Source organism: Lacerta agilis, chromosome 1, assembly GCF_009819535.1.
Source record: "Lacerta agilis isolate rLacAgi1 chromosome 1, rLacAgi1.pri, whole genome shotgun sequence".
Lineage (NCBI taxonomy): Eukaryota > Metazoa > Chordata > Lepidosauria > Squamata > Lacertidae > Lacerta > Lacerta agilis.
In genome coordinates this window covers 3,435,933-3,454,463 of record NC_046312.1, presented here as the reverse complement: position 1 = coordinate 3,454,463, position 18,531 = coordinate 3,435,933, and the positions used below count along the sequence as shown (strand labels likewise).

At 46.6% G+C, this 18,531-nt stretch overlaps 1 protein-coding gene across 5 annotated transcripts in view; it reads left to right on the top strand.

Annotated features, from left to right (window-relative positions):
* NIN (ninein) overlaps window positions 1-18,531 on the top strand; it is a 115,275-nt gene that overhangs the window by 64,230 nt on the left and 32,514 nt on the right. For all 5 annotated transcript variants that reach the window (XM_033161352.1, XM_033161506.1, XM_033161413.1 and 2 more), the window contains 12 exons: window positions 521-560; window positions 2,888-3,075; window positions 3,317-3,463; window positions 5,428-5,595; window positions 5,804-5,940; window positions 7,987-8,127; window positions 8,845-9,019; window positions 13,658-13,768; window positions 13,871-13,960; window positions 15,365-15,497; window positions 16,761-16,882; window positions 17,995-18,518. In XM_033161352.1, coding sequence (XP_033017243.1) covers window positions 521-560; window positions 2,888-3,075; window positions 3,317-3,463; window positions 5,428-5,595; window positions 5,804-5,940; window positions 7,987-8,127; window positions 8,845-9,019; window positions 13,658-13,768; window positions 13,871-13,960; window positions 15,365-15,497; window positions 16,761-16,882; window positions 17,995-18,518 — 1,976 coding nt within the window. The remainder of the gene's footprint in view (window positions 1-520; window positions 561-2,887; window positions 3,076-3,316; window positions 3,464-5,427; window positions 5,596-5,803; window positions 5,941-7,986; window positions 8,128-8,844; window positions 9,020-13,657; window positions 13,769-13,870; window positions 13,961-15,364; window positions 15,498-16,760; window positions 16,883-17,994; window positions 18,519-18,531) is intronic.

Genomic DNA, 18,531 nt, shown 5'->3' with positions numbered 1-18,531 from the left:
GCAACCCCAGAGTCGTCTGCGACTGGACCTAATGGTCAGGGGTACCTTTACCTTTAAGCTACTGAAGTTAATGGGGCCCTTTATATGTCCAGCTGTCCTTTGTCAACAACAAATTGTGGCTGCTTTTTGTGTGTTGAATATATGCTATATGGTAATGTATTTGTATTACTTTCTATGGGAAAACGCACCTTGGTTTTGGAACGCTTTGGTTTTGGAACGGACTTCCGGTACGGATTAAGTTTGAGAACCAAGGTACCACTGTAGATAGAAATGAGCAAACCAGTGATATTTGAGGGAATGAGCAAACCAGTGATATTTGTAAAACATCTTCTGCAATAAATCTGCTAGTCCCTATGGTGCCAAAATCAGATTCTTGGTTGGTTTTGCTGCTCCGGGCTAACAATGGCGTTTCCCCGTCCTTCAGACTGTCCACACCTGCATTTGGAGGAGGAAACTGATTTCTGTTTGTTTCTCTCTCTCTCTCTCTCTCTCTCTCTCTCTCTCTCTCTCTCCCTCTTAGCACTGGAGATCTCAAGACAGCGAGGAGTATGAGGCCGAAGGTAAGAGAGGAGGGTGGCAGCCCCTCTGCGGATCCTGTCCTAATTCGTGGAGTTAGGGAGAAGGTGTTTCCCTCCTCCTAAGTTGATAGATACAAATAAATGTTTTAAGTATAATGGACTCTAGGGAGGGCAGCTATAGAGTGAGAAATGAATGCTTTTTTTTCTAGTGTTCTTGCGTTTTCAAATCAGAGCTGCAAAACGGGCAGCTAGCACACTCTGCCTTGAAAACTGGCCGTTTGCAAATGTGGGATTTCGGATCAGAATGCCATTGTTTCTGCTGGGCTTGCCATTTAAATTTAGTTCCAGCATTCCCACAGGGATAGGAACCTCTTGCCAACCCAGAAGTTGCCTTGCCTTCAAATTGTATTTATTCATTCATATGCTTTTACTTTCTCCTCCACCTTGTTTCTGCCCCCCCCAAAAAAATCACACACACACACACTGCATCATGTTTTATTTCCCAACATGCTCTTATATAACGCTTGCTATATAAATTATTATGGAGAGGTCCGATCTGTCCCAAGACATTAGCGGCCTTGAGCGGCTTCACCACGTGGTCTCCAGAATTTATTTTGCAAACTCGCAAGGGATGCTGGAGTGCATAGCTCAGAATCATGCTCCAGTGCACAGTTCAGCCCCAGGTTCCTCTCTCTGAACAAGGGAGGGTGGAGAGAAATATATTAGAATCAATTCAGTTGTTACTAGACAAACAGATATTTTCTTTTCTTCCTTCCTTTCATATCAAGGTAGTGATGTTAATCTCTTTGGGGAGGGGTGGAATCCACACTAGAACTATAAAACTGTGCAGGCTGCGAGTGAGCTTTCACGTTCTCCATAACTCTCCGAAAAGAGAGAAGAAAAATAATGCATGTTTTTGGGAGAGGACACGACAGAGCTTCAGTCTGCACTTCATTATAGTCTCAGGTTGATGGCAGAAGTACTTTGCAAACTAATTAAATCAGTGCGACCTTCTCCAACCTGGTCCAGATGTTTTGGGCTACAAATCCCTGCTGACTGCGGCTGATAGGAATTGTAGTCTAGAACATCTGGAGAGCAGCAGATTTGCAAAACTGAGTTAGAGCAGACCTGGAGAAAATGACCTCCATTTCCATAGAGGCCTACTGAGGCAAAAAAAAGCAGCAGCCACGCTTCTGAAGATATAAAAGCCAGTACTTATTTGGATTGGTCTCCGATGCTAGTCAGAACATGCACATCCTGCCCATGGGATGCCCTCCCCAAAGATGTTCTACGGGTACCAACGATGCTTTCATTTAGGTCCTGACAAAACATGCTTTTCTTCGTGCGGCAACATGGATTTCAGTAGATCAAGCAGTTATGAATCTCCCTCGTGGATTTGCCTTCTGCCTTGTGTGACTACTGCTCTCGGTTTCTTTTTCAAGAAAAGCTTATTCTTCTTTGTTGTTGTTCAGTCGTTCAGTCGGGTCCGACTCTTCATGACCCCATGGACCAGAGCATGCCAGGCACCCCATCCTCCACTGCCTCCCACAGTTTGGTCAGACTCAGGCTAGTCGCTTCGAGAACATTGTCCAACCATCTCATCCTCTGTCGTCCCCTTCTCCTTGTGCCCTCCATCTTTCCCAACATCAGGGTCTTTTCCAGGGAGTCTTCTCTTCTCATGAGGTGGCCAAAGTACTGGAGCCTCAACTTCAGGATCTGTCCTTCCAGTGAGCTCTCAGGGCTGATTACTTTAAGGATGGATAAGTTTGATCTTTTTGCAGTCCATGGGACTCTTAAGAGTCTCCTCCAGCACCAGAATTCAAAAGCATCAATTCTCTGGCAATCAGTCTTCTTTATGGTCCAGCTCTCACTTCCATACATGGGGAAACCATAGCTTTAACTATACGGACCTTTGTCGGCAAGGTGATGTCTCTGCTTTTTAAGATGCTGTCTAGGTTTGTCATTGCTTTTCTCCTAAGAAGCAGGCGTCTTCTAATTTCATGACTGCTGTCACCATCTGCAGTGATCATGGAGCCCAAGAAAGTGAAATCTCTCTCACTGCCTCCATTTCTTCCCCTTCTATTTGCCAGGAGGTGATGGGACCAGTGGCCATGATCTTAGTTTTTTTGATGTTGAGCTTCAGACCATATTTTGCACTCTCCTCTTTCACCTTCATTAAAAGGTTATTTAATTCCTCCTCACTTTCTGCCATCAAGGTAGTATCATCAGCATATCTGAGGTTGTTGATATTTTTTCCGGCAATCTTAATTCCGGTTTGGGATTCATCCAGACCAGCCTTTCGCATGATGAATTCTGCATATAAGTTAAATAAGCAGGATATTCTTCTTTACCCCCCCCCCCACTTTAAGGTCAGTTGAGATTCTGGAATCCCGACGACCTGAATGCCTCCTCAAACATCTCCCCCACTCAAGACTGGATAGAGGAGAAGCTTCACGAGGCCTGCGTGAGCCTAGGCATCTCCAGAGACGGGCATCTTAGCAGGAAGAAGCTGGTCTCCATTTGCAAGCAGTACGGCTTGCAGAACGTTGACATGCAGGTACCCGTTCTGAGCACTTTCCCCTTCTTCTCGACAGTGGGGGGGCTTCATGCTCCGTCACCGGAGGGGGCAGAGAGCAGGCGGGGGCAGAGCTGGCTCCCCCCCCCGCACACTCCTCTTCCTCCGCCAGTGCTTCTCCATTCATGCTAGCTGCCATGGCTGCAGATCTAGTGGTTCTCCCACCCCCCCCCCACCCCACTTTATTTTGCTCTATCCAAAGGTGTATTTTGATCCTTCCTAGGTGGTAGAGGACGTCTTCCGCAACCTCGAGCACGACGGCACAATGAGCATCGAGGACTTTTTCTACGGCTTCTTCAAAATCGGGAAGCCTCCCCCACCTTCGGCTTCGACCCCCTACAGGCAACTGAAGCGCCATCTCTCCATGCAGGTGAGACACCCCAAATGCGCTCCCCACCCGCACCCCATCTCAGTTGTCTAAAATCAGCTGGAATTGATTGTGTTTCTATGCTGCTTTCATTCAAATGAATCCCAAAGCACCATACTAACAGTAATCACCTATAATAAAGTGCAAGTGTCTCTGCGTCCAGTCCCTGTGTCCGTGGGATTGCGCTACTGCGCATGTGCCCCACGGACAGCTGTTGGGACTTGGAGCGCAGAGACGCTCTGCGCGTGTTCCCGATGTTGCTAGGGCAACAGCTTGACCACATATGTTCTAGCGCCCGTTAATTTAACGGGGTTAATGTACTAGTTAGCAATAACATAACAGAACATTATGGGACGTGGGTGGCGCTTTGGGTTAAACCACAGAGCCTAGGGCTTGCTGATCAGAAGATTGGCGGTTCGTTGCTTGGTCCCTGCTCCTGCCCACTTAGCAGTTCGAAAGCATGTCAAAGTGCAAGTAGATAAATAGGTACCGCTCCAGCAGGAAGGTAAACGGCGTTTCCATGCGCTGCTCTGGTTCGCCAGAAGCGACTTAGTCATGCTGGCCACATGACATGGAAGCTGTCTGTGGCCAAACGCCGGCTCCCTTGGCCAGTAACGCGAGATGAGCGCTGCAACCCCAGAGTTGTCCACGACTGGACCTAATGGTCAGGGGTCCCTTTACCTTTACCTAACATAACATTACAAGTGCAGCACAAACCATATAAAATAATTAACAGTCTCCACCAGGGCTAGTCACCATCCATAATCTCTGTGACATTCTCTAATCTTTTAAAGCCATCTAGGCTAGCGGCCGTCACTTCCTGTTGTAGAAGCGAATATCATTTTAATGTGTTGGAAGTTGCCCAGAATGGCTGGGGCAACCAAAGTCCGCTGGGCAGCATATAAATAACAAGTTGCTGTTGTTGGTGTTGTTTAATAGTGAGCTGGGTAAAGAAATACTGTACTTGCTTTTGTCTCTTGCTTTTGTCTGGTGTAGTGGTTAAGAGCAGTAGACTTGTAATCTGGTGAACCGGGTTCGCGTCTCCGCTCCTCCGCATGCAGCTGCTGGGTGACCTTGGGCTAGTCACACTTCTCTGAAGTCTCTCAGCCCCACTCACCTCACAGAGTGTTTGTTGTGCAGGAGGAAGGGAAAGGAGAATGTGAGCCGCTTTGAGACTCCTTCGGGTAGTGAAAAGTGGGATATCAATCCAAACTCTTCTTCTTCTTCTCTCCTGAATCTCCCAACATTCATTTGGTGTCGCTGAGTTCTAGTGTCATGAGAGAGGCAGGAAAACTACCACACTGAGCATAATTGTTTGGGTTTTTAAAAACAAAAACAAAACATCCAAGTGATTTTCAGGAAATATTAAAGTTACACCTCTGCTACGTCTCCTGGACGTAGCCTGGAGAAGAGAAGGTTAAGGGGTGATATAATAGCCATGTTCAAATATAGAAAAGGATGTCATCTAGAGGAGGAAGAAAGGTTGTTTTCTGCTGCTCCAGAGAAGCGGACACGGGGCAATGGATTCAAACTACAAGAAAGAAGATTCCACCTAAACATTAGGAAGAACTTCCTGACAGTAAGAGCTGTTGGACAGTGGAATTTGCTGCCAAGGAGTGTGGTGGAGTCTCCTTCTTTGGAGGTCTTTTAGCAAAGGCTTGACAGCCATCTGTCAGGAATGCTTTGATGGTGTTTCCTGCTTGGCAGGGGGTTGGACTGGATGGCCCTTGTGGTCTCTTCCAACTATGATTCTATGAATTCCTTTCATTGAGAAATCTAGCATGTTAGGAAGCAGGATTCCAGACCAGTCTTCTGCCTGACATGCTAGTTTTCTATGTGGAGTGGAATTGGGGGGGGGGTGGAATTTCAGCAGAAGCAATTATTGCAGGTGGGTGGACTAGATGACTCTTGAGATCCCTTCCAGCTCTACATTCCTATGGTTCTCTTTGTTCCTCTCCCATTCTCAGTCCTTTGATGAATGCGGGAGGCGGACCACCACGCCTTCGGCAATGACAAGCACCATCGGGTTCCGTGTTTTCTCCAGCCTGGATGACGGAATGGGCTATGCTGAGGTAGAGCAGATCCTTGATGCCTGGCACGAAGAAGGAATCGAGAACAGCCATGAGATCCTGAAGGTAAGCCCTACTACTGCCAATCGGCCACCGCGGCACGTCCAAAATGGTAAATTCAGTGCGGCAACGGCTGGTTTGGTGTTTCCGCATTTTATTTTAGACCACTATATGACACCAAAGCTAACTGGGTGGAAACCTGAAAACTAATTAGCCAAAAAGAAGACGCAGCTTTTTAATTGATGGGGAATTCTTTCCTCTTGCTGTCTGGCAGGCCTTGGACTTCAACCTGGATGGAAGAATTAACCTGACGGAGTTGACTCTCGCCCTGGAAAATGAGCTTCTCATAACAAAGAACGGGATATACCAGGCTGTGCTGGCCAGCTTCAAAACAGAGATCCGACATTTAATGTAAGTTTGTAATTTTTGAATAAGAAATATGTTTTTTTTTAATGTTTCTGGACTGTTACTCACCCAAATTTTCAGATAGAATCATAGAATCAAAGAATTGTAGAGTTGGAAGGGACCTTCTGGTCAATGCAAGAATATTTTTGCCCAATGTGGGGCTCAAACCCACAACCCTGCGATTAAGAGTCTCACGCTCTACCAACCAAGCTACCCAGCAAAGTTGTCCTGTTCATTCAAGGCTTTCCCCCTTGTGCAATGGAACCTATCCTTCCTCTCTTCCTGTCTGTGTCTCCCAAATCTGTCTGGGGGTTCCCCCAAGTCTCCAGAGCAGAATTGGGGTGGGGGCATATGGGGAGAGGACAAGCAGGGGAATGTCTGCTGCAGAAGTCAGATCCCATATGCAAATGGCACGACTTATTTATTAATAATAATGATGATGATGATGATGATGATGATGATAATAATAATAATGTTATTCTTTTTCCATATAGAAAGTTACATTTGTTACTCAACAACCGTATTCCAATTCAACAAAACTAATGACTTCTCAAGTCGCCCAACGTCAAAATTTATAACTCAAATTACATACAAATTCGGTCCCGCCTTTTCTAATTTCATCCTCTCTAACATGTTTCTTAATATATTCTGCAATTTTCTTACACTTCCAACCCCACTGTGGTCTTTGCAGATGGGAAATAACTTTTTGTGTAGACTAGAAAGGGCTTCCACTCTACTTTAAAAGATTCCAAATTTGTATCTCTTATCAGTGCCGTCAGTTTTGCCATCTCTGCTTATTCCAAGAATTTCACAGCCCAGTGCGTAAGTGACCAGAGGGAAACTCTTAAAAAGCAAGCGCCTTTGCTCTAGACTGCCTGCGCAAAGGTCTTTAAAAGTTTGCAGAAGCTGCAGTTCCCAGAAGCCTTGGCAAACTACATTCCCCAGGTTCCCTTGGGGGAAGCCAGGTGTTCTCATTGTATTGTGGCTGGGGCACAAATAATAAAGTTGTTGTTGTTGTTGTTATACGTCTGTGACCCTTGTGAGATTGTGAAAGAGGCGAGGCTTGAACCCGGAGTTTCCTGATCCACAGCTCAGTCTCTTCTTCTTCTTCTTCTTCTTTGGCGATCCCTTGTAGCCGAGTAAGATTGTCTTCCGTAAACACAGTTTTAACAAGGAGTCTGTAAGTGACTGTGGAGGCCAATTCTGGAGCCACGTCTCCTTCCACAGTGGGGACATTGATCACGGTGAGGGTCTGCCAAGCATGCCTTCCTCTTAGCACGTTTCTCCCTTGCATCCTGAGTTCAAGTCTCTTCAAAGCCCATGACACTTCAAAGCCAGTGTGGTGTAGTGGTTAAGAGCGGTGGACTCGTTATCTGGGGAACCAGGTTCGCTTCCCTGCTCCTCCACATGCAGCTGCTGGGTGACCTTGGGCTAGTCACACTTCTCTCAGCCCCACTCACCTAACAGAGTGTTTGTTGTGGGGGAGGAAGGAAAAGGAGAATGTTAGCCGCTTTGAGACTCCTTCGGGTAGTGATAAAGCGGGATATCAAATCCAAACTCTTCATCTATCTATCATCTATCTATCTATCTATCTATTTATCTATCTATCTATCTATGAGAGCCAGTGTGGTGTAGTGGTTAAGAGCGGTAGACTCGTAATCTGGGGAACCGGGTTCGCGTCTCCGCTCCTCCACATGCAGCTGCTGGGTGACCTTGGGCTAGTCACACTTCTCTGAAGTTTCTCAGCCCCACTCACCCCACAGAGTGTTTGTTGTGGGGGAGGAAGGGAAAGGAGAATGTGAGCCGCTTTGAGACTCCTTCGGGTAGTGATAAAGCGGGATATCAAATCCAAACTCTTCTTCTTCTTCTTTGGTCAAGGCTGTTCTCCAACTGGAGCGCTCGCAGGCCAGTGTTTCCCACTTGTTGGTGTTTATACTACATTGTTTTTAGACTTGTCTTGAGACACAGTCTTTGCCACTAACACAGGCCTGGCTGGTGTCAGGCAGGCAAGGATCCCAGTCTGATAATGCAGAACTTCTTTCCCTTTGCTAGGGAGCAAGCGGACCAAGAAGCCCGAGAGAAGGAGAAGCTCCGTTTGGACATGGAGAAGGCGGAGAAATGGAAACTGTTCATGACCTCCGAGGTGGATGAGCGGCACTCTGCCATCGAGCGCCAAAATGAATACAACCTGAGGTAGCGTGCCACTTTCACGGGATTTCCCTTCTCCATTCACAACATCTCAGTCACTTAAGGGTCCCTAAGACCTACTGGGAACATAGAAGCAGAAAATGGCCAGCTGGAGGGCTATAGATCAGGGGTCCCCAAACTAAGGCCCGGGGGCTGGCTGGTGCCCAATCGCCTTCTAAATGCGGCCCCCGGACAGTCCGGGAATCAGCGTGTTTTTACATGAGTAGAATGTGTCCTTTTATTTAAAATGCATCTCTGGGTTCTTTGTGGGGCATAGGAATTTGTTCATATTTTTTTTTTCAAAATATAGTCTGGCCCCCCACAAGGTCTGAGGGACAGTGGACCGCCCCTCCCCCTGCTGAAAAGGTTTTCTGACCCCTGCCATAGATGATGGGCAGCTTCATTGAGCTGGTCCCATTCCTGATCTGCTTTTTGCACATGCTCAGAATATCTGTGGGAGAGGGTGGGAACTCGGTGTGTTTAGCCTGAAGAAGAGGAGACCAAGATGTGACACGAGAGCCATCTTCAAATACCTAAAGCGCTGTCACATGGGAGGTGTGGAGCAATCTTGATTCCCGCTGCTCCCGAGGGCAGGAACCAAACCAATGGAGTCGAATGACAAGGAAGGAGATTCCAGCTAAATTTCAGGAACCAGGCTGCTGGTCCGTCCCTGGTGAGCTGAGGACTTGATCCTGAGCAACCTCTCTTGATCTGTGTGTGCAGCAAGCTGGAAGAGGAGTACAAGGAGAGGGTGGCAGCGCTCAAGAGCGAGCTGCAGAGGGAGCGGGAGCAGATCCAGCAGCAGGCCAGCAAGCAGCAGGCCGACCTGGAGCAAGAGATGGCGAAGCTGAGGACCGAGGAGAGCGACTTGCGGGACTGCCTGGCTCTGACACTGAAGGTGAGCAGGCAGTGGCGGAGCTTCATGCTCCGGCACCGGGGGGCGGAGAGCAGGCGGGGGCGTGGCGCGTGTGCGTCCTGGGGGCGTGGTGCCCAGCACGGGTGGGGGTGTCAGGAAACAGCCTACTCACAAGTAGGACCCTGGCAGAGACACATGCCCGACTGGCATGTTCCCTCCTTCCTGGACAATCGTTCGGGAGCTTCTTCAGCCCAAACATCACTGTGACTGATGTGGAAAGACATCAGCACACTTACTGGATCCGCAGAGGTTTGCGCAGCTAGTGTGACAGACCACAGCAACTCAGCATGTTGGCTAACCTGCTTTATTACCTATATACACAGTCGGAGCACTTCAACATGGCTCCCTCTCTCTCTCTAGCATCAGGCAGCAAAGAGAAAGGACAAAGGATAAAAGTCCCACTGCAGGGAACACAGTAAGACAAACATCCTGTCTTCCATCACTTCCCACTTCCCACTCTGTGGAATGAAAACACATACCCAGTCATGTGGTAGATAATAAACCCATGACTGCACACGAGGAATGAATCTCCCAAGGGGGGGGGGCAGCCACAATGGCACCCCACCAGGATCGTGGTGCCAGGGGCGGTGCGCTCCCCCAGCCCCCTCTTCCTCCGCCAGTGTGAGCGGGGAGGGCATCAGAGGAGAGGCTTCGCAGGAGCCACAGTGCCTGGCGAACCCACATTCCTCACTCTCCATAAAGCCAGTGGGTCCTGTATTCCAAGGGCTTTTTTTTTCAACTGGTACTCGCCAAAACTCTCTCTCTCTCTCGAAAAATAGCACTGACTATGCTGCTCATGTGCTTTTTTGCATCTGCATTTATAACCAAGATGCTGCAAACCTACTCCCAAGACGCTAGTTAAAAGTAGGTTACCAGAGTTAAAGGAGAGTTCAGGAGGTAGTTGGGTGGTAGAGCATCTGCCATTGTAGGATCACAAGGGAGGCGTTCATGGTGAGTTCCAGCACCCCTTTTTTTTCTAGAAAAACAGCACTGATAGAAAGATAGCATTAGGCTCAGACGGGGCTCGTCCACCTGGGAAGGGAGCCCATCTAGGAGAAGGAAAACTCTGATCCTAAACCTCTGCTGCCTTGTGGGGCATCTTTGGGAGCTGAAAAAGTTAAGGAGTAAACCTCACATAAATCTGGGTTGGAGTTTATTTATTTATTGAATTTATATACCACCTGTAAGGTGTTTCAGTGGTTGCCCATAAGAAATCAGCCAAACTCAGAACTTCTAAACACTAAGTTCTCTATTGTGCAGATATTTACAGTGGAGCTAAAATAAAGACGTCCAGCTCATCCCTCTGCAGAGTCCGGGAATGTCCGTTTCCGGTTCTTTGTCCAGCATAAAAGGCGCGGGATCCTAAACCCCCGCCTCCCCCTTCTACGCCCTTCCTCTCTCACCAAACGGGGCGACGGAAAGGGTTCCTCTGGCCCTCTTCCCACTTGGTGCTGAGGCTCTCCATCCCTGCCACAGCCCCTGCTCCGACTTCCTGCCTCCATCTCCCCCTCCCCACTGGAAGAGCGATCGCTTCCTCTACTCGAAGAGGACGACAAACTGCTCAGAGGGGATGGGGGTTCCCTGTACTGCAGACGCCCTGGGATCACTTCCCGCTGCGGTGGGGGGGGGGCTTCCTGACACCACCCTATACTCAGAGGTCTCAGGGTGGTTCACGAGAAAGACCACATAAAGTTGGTAAAAAATACTTCTAATCACTGGGCATCCAGAAGCAGTGCTGGAGCAAGGAATGCTCCTAAGCTCCAAAACTACAAAGCTGACCTGACCCCATTTCAGAGACACAAATCACCCACACATTTGATAAGCACATGATACATTCACCCACAAAACAAAGCAATTGACTCTTAAGGACACCTTGTTCTAATCTATTCAAGAACACCCTGTTCTCTTTATCACATCTCAATGGTAAGCTGCTGCAAAAATGGGATCAACTGGCATTGTACAATGAAGGACAAAATTCAGAAGGTGGTGGCTATAATTCTGCTGTTAGATTTCAGAAGCTGATAATGAATCTATTCCAATTTAAAGGACAAATAAAAATTGACAGCCCAACACCCTTCAATGGCAAGCTCTAAAAATAGCAGTGATCATGAAAATAAATCAGAGAGCAGATTGAAAATGACAAGTAGCGGCTGAAGGCAATATTGTTTTATGGGTGATTTTTCTACTTTAACATTTAACTGATTCCTAGAGTATTGGCCAGCATATAAGCCTTACTAACAGTGAAATGAATGAAGCAAGTATCCAACAAAGAAGCTATGCTTGTTTGATTTGTAATTGAGAGTGCTTGCTTATTTCTCAAGTCACAATTCAAAAAGTAGCGACAGTAGACTTTTAGCTGATGCACACAAAATCGGTTGGGATGGAGCCTTGTACGTCTCCTTGTGGCAGCTCCCGCAGCCAAGCTGGGGCCAAACATCTTGCTCTGCTTTCTTTTGGACCACATCAGGTCAAGATGGAGGTCTTGTCATCTGGGCAGCCCAGGCTGGCACCCCGGGGAGGTCACTTTGTAAGAATTTATTATTATTTTTTACAATAAAACAAAAATACATAATACATAATACAAAATGCAAAAACAATACAAAACAACAAAAACTACAAAACTACAAAAAATACAAAAATCTTAACAAACAAACAAACACTTATTCAACTATTCTTATCTTGAAACAAAATAAAAAATTCTTTCCAGTAGCACCTTAGAGACCAACTGAGTTTGTTCTTGGTATGAGCTTTCGTGTGCATGCACACTTCTTCAGATACACTGAAACAGAAGTCACCAGACCCTTAAATATAGTGGGGGAGTGGGGAGGGGTATTACTCAGAAGGGTGGTGGGAATGGGGGCTGATAGGTGTAGAAAACCTGTTGGCTAAAGATAGCTTTGTTATGTATAATGAGATAAGAATCCAATGTCTTTGTTCAGACCAGGCTTCTCCATAGTTTTAAGTTTGGTGATTAGTTGCAATTCAGCCACTTCTCTTTCCAGTCTATTTCTGAAATTTCTTTGTATTAAGACAGCTACTTTGAGATCTTTTATAGAATGTCCTGGGAGAATAAAGTGTTCTCCTACTGGTTTCTCTGTCTTGTGATTCCTGATATCAGATTTATGTCCATTTATCCTTTGGCGTAGGGTTTGGCCTGTTTGTCCAAGGCTTTGGCCTGTTTGTCCAATATTCTTATCTCATTCCTAACATTATTTTGGGACCTCCTCACGTCCTCTCTTCTGCATTCATTTCTAATCTTCTTTAGTAACTTTATAACATTATAAAATCCTCCTTCTCATCTAATCTGAATCTTTATAAACAATAATCATCATTTATCTATAATCTTAATCCTAATAAAAATAAACATAACACATTTCTAACTACTTCTTATATGCTATCTTAATCTAACTTCTGGCATTACTGTAGCCTTATATATCCTCTGATTTTAATTTCAAATGTCTATCTTTTCACGTCATTTCAAATAGTCTTTAAATTTCTTCCAATCCTCCTGCACCGTTTCTTCCCTCTGGTCTCGGAGTTCCGCGGTCAGTTCTGCGAGTTCCATGTATTCAATCAACTTCATCTGCCAATCTTCCGCTGTTGGTAGTTCTTCAGTTTTCCAGTTTTTAGCTATTAAAATCCTAGCAGCTGTTGTGGCATACATAAAGAATGTTCTATCTTTGTTGCAGATTTCATAGTTGGTCATGCCCAACAGGAAGGCCCCTGGTTTCTTACTGAATGTAAGAAACCGGGGAGGTCACTTTGGTGCTGCTCACCCAGCGGTTTAGCTTCACCCCCGGAGGCACAATCCATTGTCTCGCGGGACAGACGGATGCCAATCGTATTTGTTGCATTTATATCCCACCTTTTACCTCTACAAGGAGCTCACGCGGTTCTCTCACCCTCCGCATTTTAATCCCCCAAAGAGCCTCGCAAGGTAGGTTAGGTTGAGAGGCAGCTGCTTGCCCCCAAGCTCCCCCAGTGAGCTCTCCTTGATTGATTGATTGATTGATTGATTGATTGATTGATAAACTGCTTACTACCAAAATAGCTTTCTAAGTAGTTTACAGGAATATAAACCAGTTTCGCCCCCCAAAAAATTGAACTATAAATGCCGATAATTAAAACCCGCAATAAAATAATCCCATTTTAAAGGGGCACGGTCATTGAATCAGGCGCTTCTGGTTGGTTGCCTTCATCACATATCTAGAAAACCTGCCCTGTTCTGTTTGTTGTTGTTCAGTCATTCAGTCGTATCCGACTCTTTGTGACCCCATGGACCAGAGCACGCCAGGCACGCCTATCCATCACTGCCTCTCGCAGTTTGGCCAAACTCATGTTAGTAGCTTCGAGGACTCTGTCCAACCATCTCGTCCTCTGTCATCCCCTTCTCCTTGTGCCCTCCATCTTTCCCAACATCAGGGTCTTTTCCAGGGAGTCTTCTCTTCTCATGAGGTGGCCAAAGTCTTGGAGCCTCAGCTTCAGGATCTGCCCTTCCAGTGAGCACTCGGGGCTGATTTCTTTAAGGATGGATAAGTTTGATCTCCTTGCAGGCCCTGTTCTGTTTACCGTTTTGCAATACGGCTCCCGACCTCTTTATTTCCTTTGGCTTTTCCTTAGGAGAACAGCCGCTTGGAGAGCGAACTCCAGGAAACCGGAGACAAGCTATTGAAATGCGAGGGCACCATCAGCAAACTGCAGAAGAACTGGGAGAATGTCCTAGCGGAGAAGGTAGGCTGGGCCTTGCCGACCCAACGGGGCGGTGGCCCAAAAAGGTTTGGGGACCACTGCTATGAAGGAACAGGGTGGTGATGAAATGTTCTTTGGCTCTAGTATGGAGATCTCGATCCTGGCAGCGCAGAGTTCTTTCTCCAGGAGGAGCGGCTGATGCAGATGAAGAATACCTATGAACGGCAGTGCAGGGTAAGTGCAGGAGTTCTGGCCCAGGGGGGTACATAAGTGTTGGGTTTTATTTGAGTGATCGAAGTTGCACCTGAGCTGGTCTGATGTCAGTTGTTGTTCAGTCGTTCAGTCGTGTCCGACTCTTCGTGACCCCATGGACCAGAGCACACCAGGCACTCCTGTCTTCTACTGCCTCCCGCAGTTTGGCCAAACTCATGTTAGTAGCTTCGAGAACACTGTCCAACCATCTCATCCTCTGTCGTCCCCTTCTCCTTGTGCCCTCCATCTTTCCCAACATCAGGGTCTTTTCCAGGGAGTCTTCTCTTCTCGTGAGGTGGCCAAAGTACTGGAGCCTCAACTTCAGGATCTGCCCTTCCAGTGAGCACTCAGGGCTGATTTCTTTGAGAATGGATAGGTTTGATCTTCTTGCAGTCCATGGGACTCTCAAGAGTCTCCTCCAGCACCATAATTCAAATGTCAGTACTGTCTGTTTAAGAAACAGAAGAAACAGGTGCCGGTGTTTTGTTCTTAACTGCCCAAAGCATGGGCCTTACTCTGTGTATATAAGGCTCTGTTGGGGAGCAGTTTCTTGTTGGGAGTTTTGAGAGGTGTGGGGAGTGTTGGAGGTTGGAAGTGTGGGAGTGTGAGTTCTTTGATAAAGCGTATTTGGAATTAGTTTAAAAAGAGTCTCTGAGAGAACGCTAGCAGCTAACAGTATCTCTGTTTGTGTTTGTGGGGAGAGGAGGAAGGGGCTCGGTTTAACTGCCCTTGGGGGCCCATTCCGTAGTTGTTCGCAGGTGTTCTATAGACATCCTTAATACTGAATGGCGTGTAAATGCCAGGGATACTTTTTTTTTTTTTAGTGTATCTGAAGAAGTGTGCATGCACACGAAAGCTCATACCAAGAACAAACTCAGTTGGTCTCTAAGGTGCTACTGGAAGGAATTTTTTATTTTGTTTTGAGCTAACAGGAAGTTCTAACTTCGTTTGCTTAAAATTAAAGTCTAGATTAGAAAAGCCTTTTTCTTTCACTCCTGGTGGCCTGCTTCAGCCAAGTCAGTTTCTGTTGCGTTTTTTCTTCTTTTGACTCTGCAGGAAGCGTACTTTTATGGGCCACTGTTAACTGGGGTTCCAGTTACAGGTGGGTAGCCGTGTTGGTCTGCCATAGTCGAAACAAAATAGAAAATTCTTTCCAGTAGCACCTTAGAGAGCTACTGAGTTTGTTCTTGGTATGAGCTTTCGTGTGCATGCACACTTCTTCAGATCAAACAGGGGTGTGAGTTTTTCTTTTGCACCTTCGTTCAGGACCCAGTTATTTCTCTATCAATAAGTGCTAAGAGATTGCCATTGAAGCCCTGCGTTTGTGTGGTCTGAGTTTGGCTATAGCGCCACAACATCTGTTTGTGTCCGTTCTGCTGTGCCCAGGAACTCCAAGACCAAATCGACGAGCTTCAGTCTCAGCTGGAAGAGTACCAGGGTCAAGGCAGAGTTGCCCGGTCACCTCTGAAAGCGTCTCTCTACGAGGAGCTGGACGACGGCGGGGCAGAGGGCGCTCAAGGTAAAACGGTGATCAGCTCCGGCGTGTGTTTGTGGGGAGAGGAGGAGGGGGCTTGGTTTAACTGCCCTTGGGGGCCCATTCCGTAGATCAGGGGTCCCCAAACTAAGGCCCGGGGGCCGGATGCGGCCCAATCGCCTTCTCAATCCGGCCCACGGACAGTCCGGGAATCAGCGTGTTTTTACACAAGTAGAATGTGTCCTTTTATTTAAAATGCATCTCTGGGTTCTTTGTGGGGCCTGCCTGGTGTTTTTACATGAGTAGAATGTGTGCTTTTATTTAAAGTGCATCTCTGGGTTCTTTGTGGGGCCTGCCTGGTGTTTTTACAGGGGTAGAATGTGTGCTTTTATTTAAAGTGCATCTCTGGGTTATTTGTGGGGCCTGCCTGGTGTTTTTACATGAGTAGAATGTGTGCTTTTATTTAAAATGCATCTCTGGGATATTTGTGGGGCCTGCCTGGTGTTTTTACAGGAGTAGAATGTGTCCTTTTATTTAAAATGCATCTCTGGGTTATTTGTGGGGCCTGCCTGGTGTTTTTACAGGAGTAGAATGTGTCCTTTTATTTAAAATGCATCTCTGGGTTATTTGTGGGGCCTGCCTGGTGTTTTTACAGGAGTAGAATGTGTCCTTTTATTTAAAATGCATCTCTGGGTTATTTGTGGGGCCTGCCTGGTGTTTTTACATGAGTAGAATGTGTCCTTTTATTTAAAATGCATCTCTGGGTTATTTGTGGGGCCTGCCTGGTGTTTTTACATGAGTAGAATGTGTCCTTTTATTTAAAATGCATCTCTGGGTTATTTGTGGGGCACAGGAATTTGTTCATTTTTTTTCCAAAATATAGTCCAGCCCCCCCCCCACAAGGTCTGAGGGATAGAGGACCGGCCCCCTGTTGAAAAAGTTTGCTGACCCCTGCCGTAGATGTTCGCAGGTGTTCTACAGACATCCTGAATACTGAATGGCGTGTAAATGCTAGAGATACTCATGGGCAAAATAGAAGCCCTGCTAGAAGGGAGAGTAATAAAGGTTAGCTTGGGTTGAGAGGATGTGTTGCCCGACCAGAAGCAAGAGAAGAGCTTCCCCATGGGAGCCACGATGTGGCGAAGGGTCGCAGATCAGTTTCAGAGCATTGGTTTTGAATGCAGGTCCCAGGTTCAATCCCAGGCATCTCCAGATGGGGCTGGGGGAAAAAATGGAAAGCTGCTGAAAGTTAACTAGCGGCCTGTCCCCTTTAAAGGCAAACGTTTCTCTTGCTCATTTTCATTTTAGCGCCTGATTCTGAAGACTGCAACCCACTAAATATGAGCATAGAAGCCGAAATGGCTATCGAGCAATTGAAAGATCAACACCAACAGGACCTCTGCAGCTTGCAGGAGGAGCTTCAGAACAGGGTAAGCTGGCCTCTTCTCCCCCCCCCCCCGCCGCCCCCCATTTGAAGAGCATTTCACTTCCTTTCCTATTGTTATATTATAACCTAACACATTAAATTTCTCGTCCTGAATAGGTAGCAATTTCATCTTACAAGTTTTCAGATAACCCTGCTAATGATGTTAATTGTTTACAGTTGTCGTTCAAATATAACATAACGTTTTTCCTGTCTTTTTGGAACACATCTCGCTGGTTCCAGATTCTTCCCATCAGTTTCGCCAGAAGACCATCATTTTCACCTGCCACTCTTCTTTTATTGATAGCTCCTGTTGCTTCCATCTTTGGGCTAACAAAATTCTTGCCGCAGTAGTTGCATATAAGAACAATTTTGTCTTGTCTCGATAACTCTTTACCTACTATACCCAGTAAAAAAGCTTCTGGTTTTTTTAAAAAATAAAAGTGTTTTTAAACATTTTCTTTAACTCATTATATATCATTTCCCAGAAAGCTTTTCTAAAATTGATTTTCAACAACACATACACCGACGTACATACGAAAAGCAAACGAACACTGATACACTTACATAACCAAAATGTCTTGATTAAATATAAGTTAAGATATTTGCAAATAATAATTTCCTAGCCGTTCCTTTCGTAACAGAAAGGGGGCTAGTTATGTATTAATATATTTATATCAGACTTCCTAATCTCATCTCTCCATTAAACCAATTCAAATAAGTTTAAACCATAGAAAAAGAAAAAAATATGACACACACCTTGACAACTCTAATGCGTTATTTCATTCATATAATTTCACATATCACTTTACCACCATATTAAATCAGATTCGGACAAGGGTTATTCCAACGCAAGGACCGTGTTGATGTTACACCGCTTTTTTAAACAATACAGAAAACCATTCCATTCCTCAATAAATCTATTCCTCGGTTTATCTTTAAGTTTTTTCTGAAAGGTAAGCCTACTCAATATATTCTAAGATTTCCCAGAAAGCTTTTACCTCTTTGCATGTCCACCGCATATGGTAAAAAGTACCCTCCTTTTCTTTACATTTCCAACATTCGTGTTCTGATTATGCTCTTTTCTCTTTCTTTCTCCCTCTTTCTCCCTTCCTCCAGCTGTGCCATTATCAGAAGCAGCTGGAGGAGAGCAAGACTCGCTGGGCCGAAGAGCAAGAGATCCTCCAGCAGCATCACGCCCAGGAAAGGCAAGCCTTGCAAGAGCAGGTGGACCGGCTGCAAGCCCAGGTGTCTGAGCTCGAGGGAGAGCTGGAGAGGCTCAGGCGAGAGTGGCAGGAGGCCGACTCCCAGCAGAAGGTGGAGACTGGCAGCCTGCAGGCGTCCTTGGAGGAGAAGGCCAGCCTGGTGGACCAGCTGAAGCTCCAGCACCAGGAGGAGCTGCAGGCCAGGCTGCAGGAGGCCTGCGAGGGTTTCGGCCGGGAGCGGGAAGAGCTGCTCCACGCCAGGGTCCGGCTGGAAGAGAAATTGAGAGCCATGGCGCAGGCCGTCCGGGAAGAGAAAGCAGAGATGGAGGGCGGTTTCCATGAGCAGCTGCGGAGGCTGGAGGAGAAGCACGTCCTGGAGAAGGAGGCGCTGCGGCAAGAGCTGGCGGGGAAGTATCGGGAGGAGCTCAAGGAGGAAAGGTGAGGGGGCTGC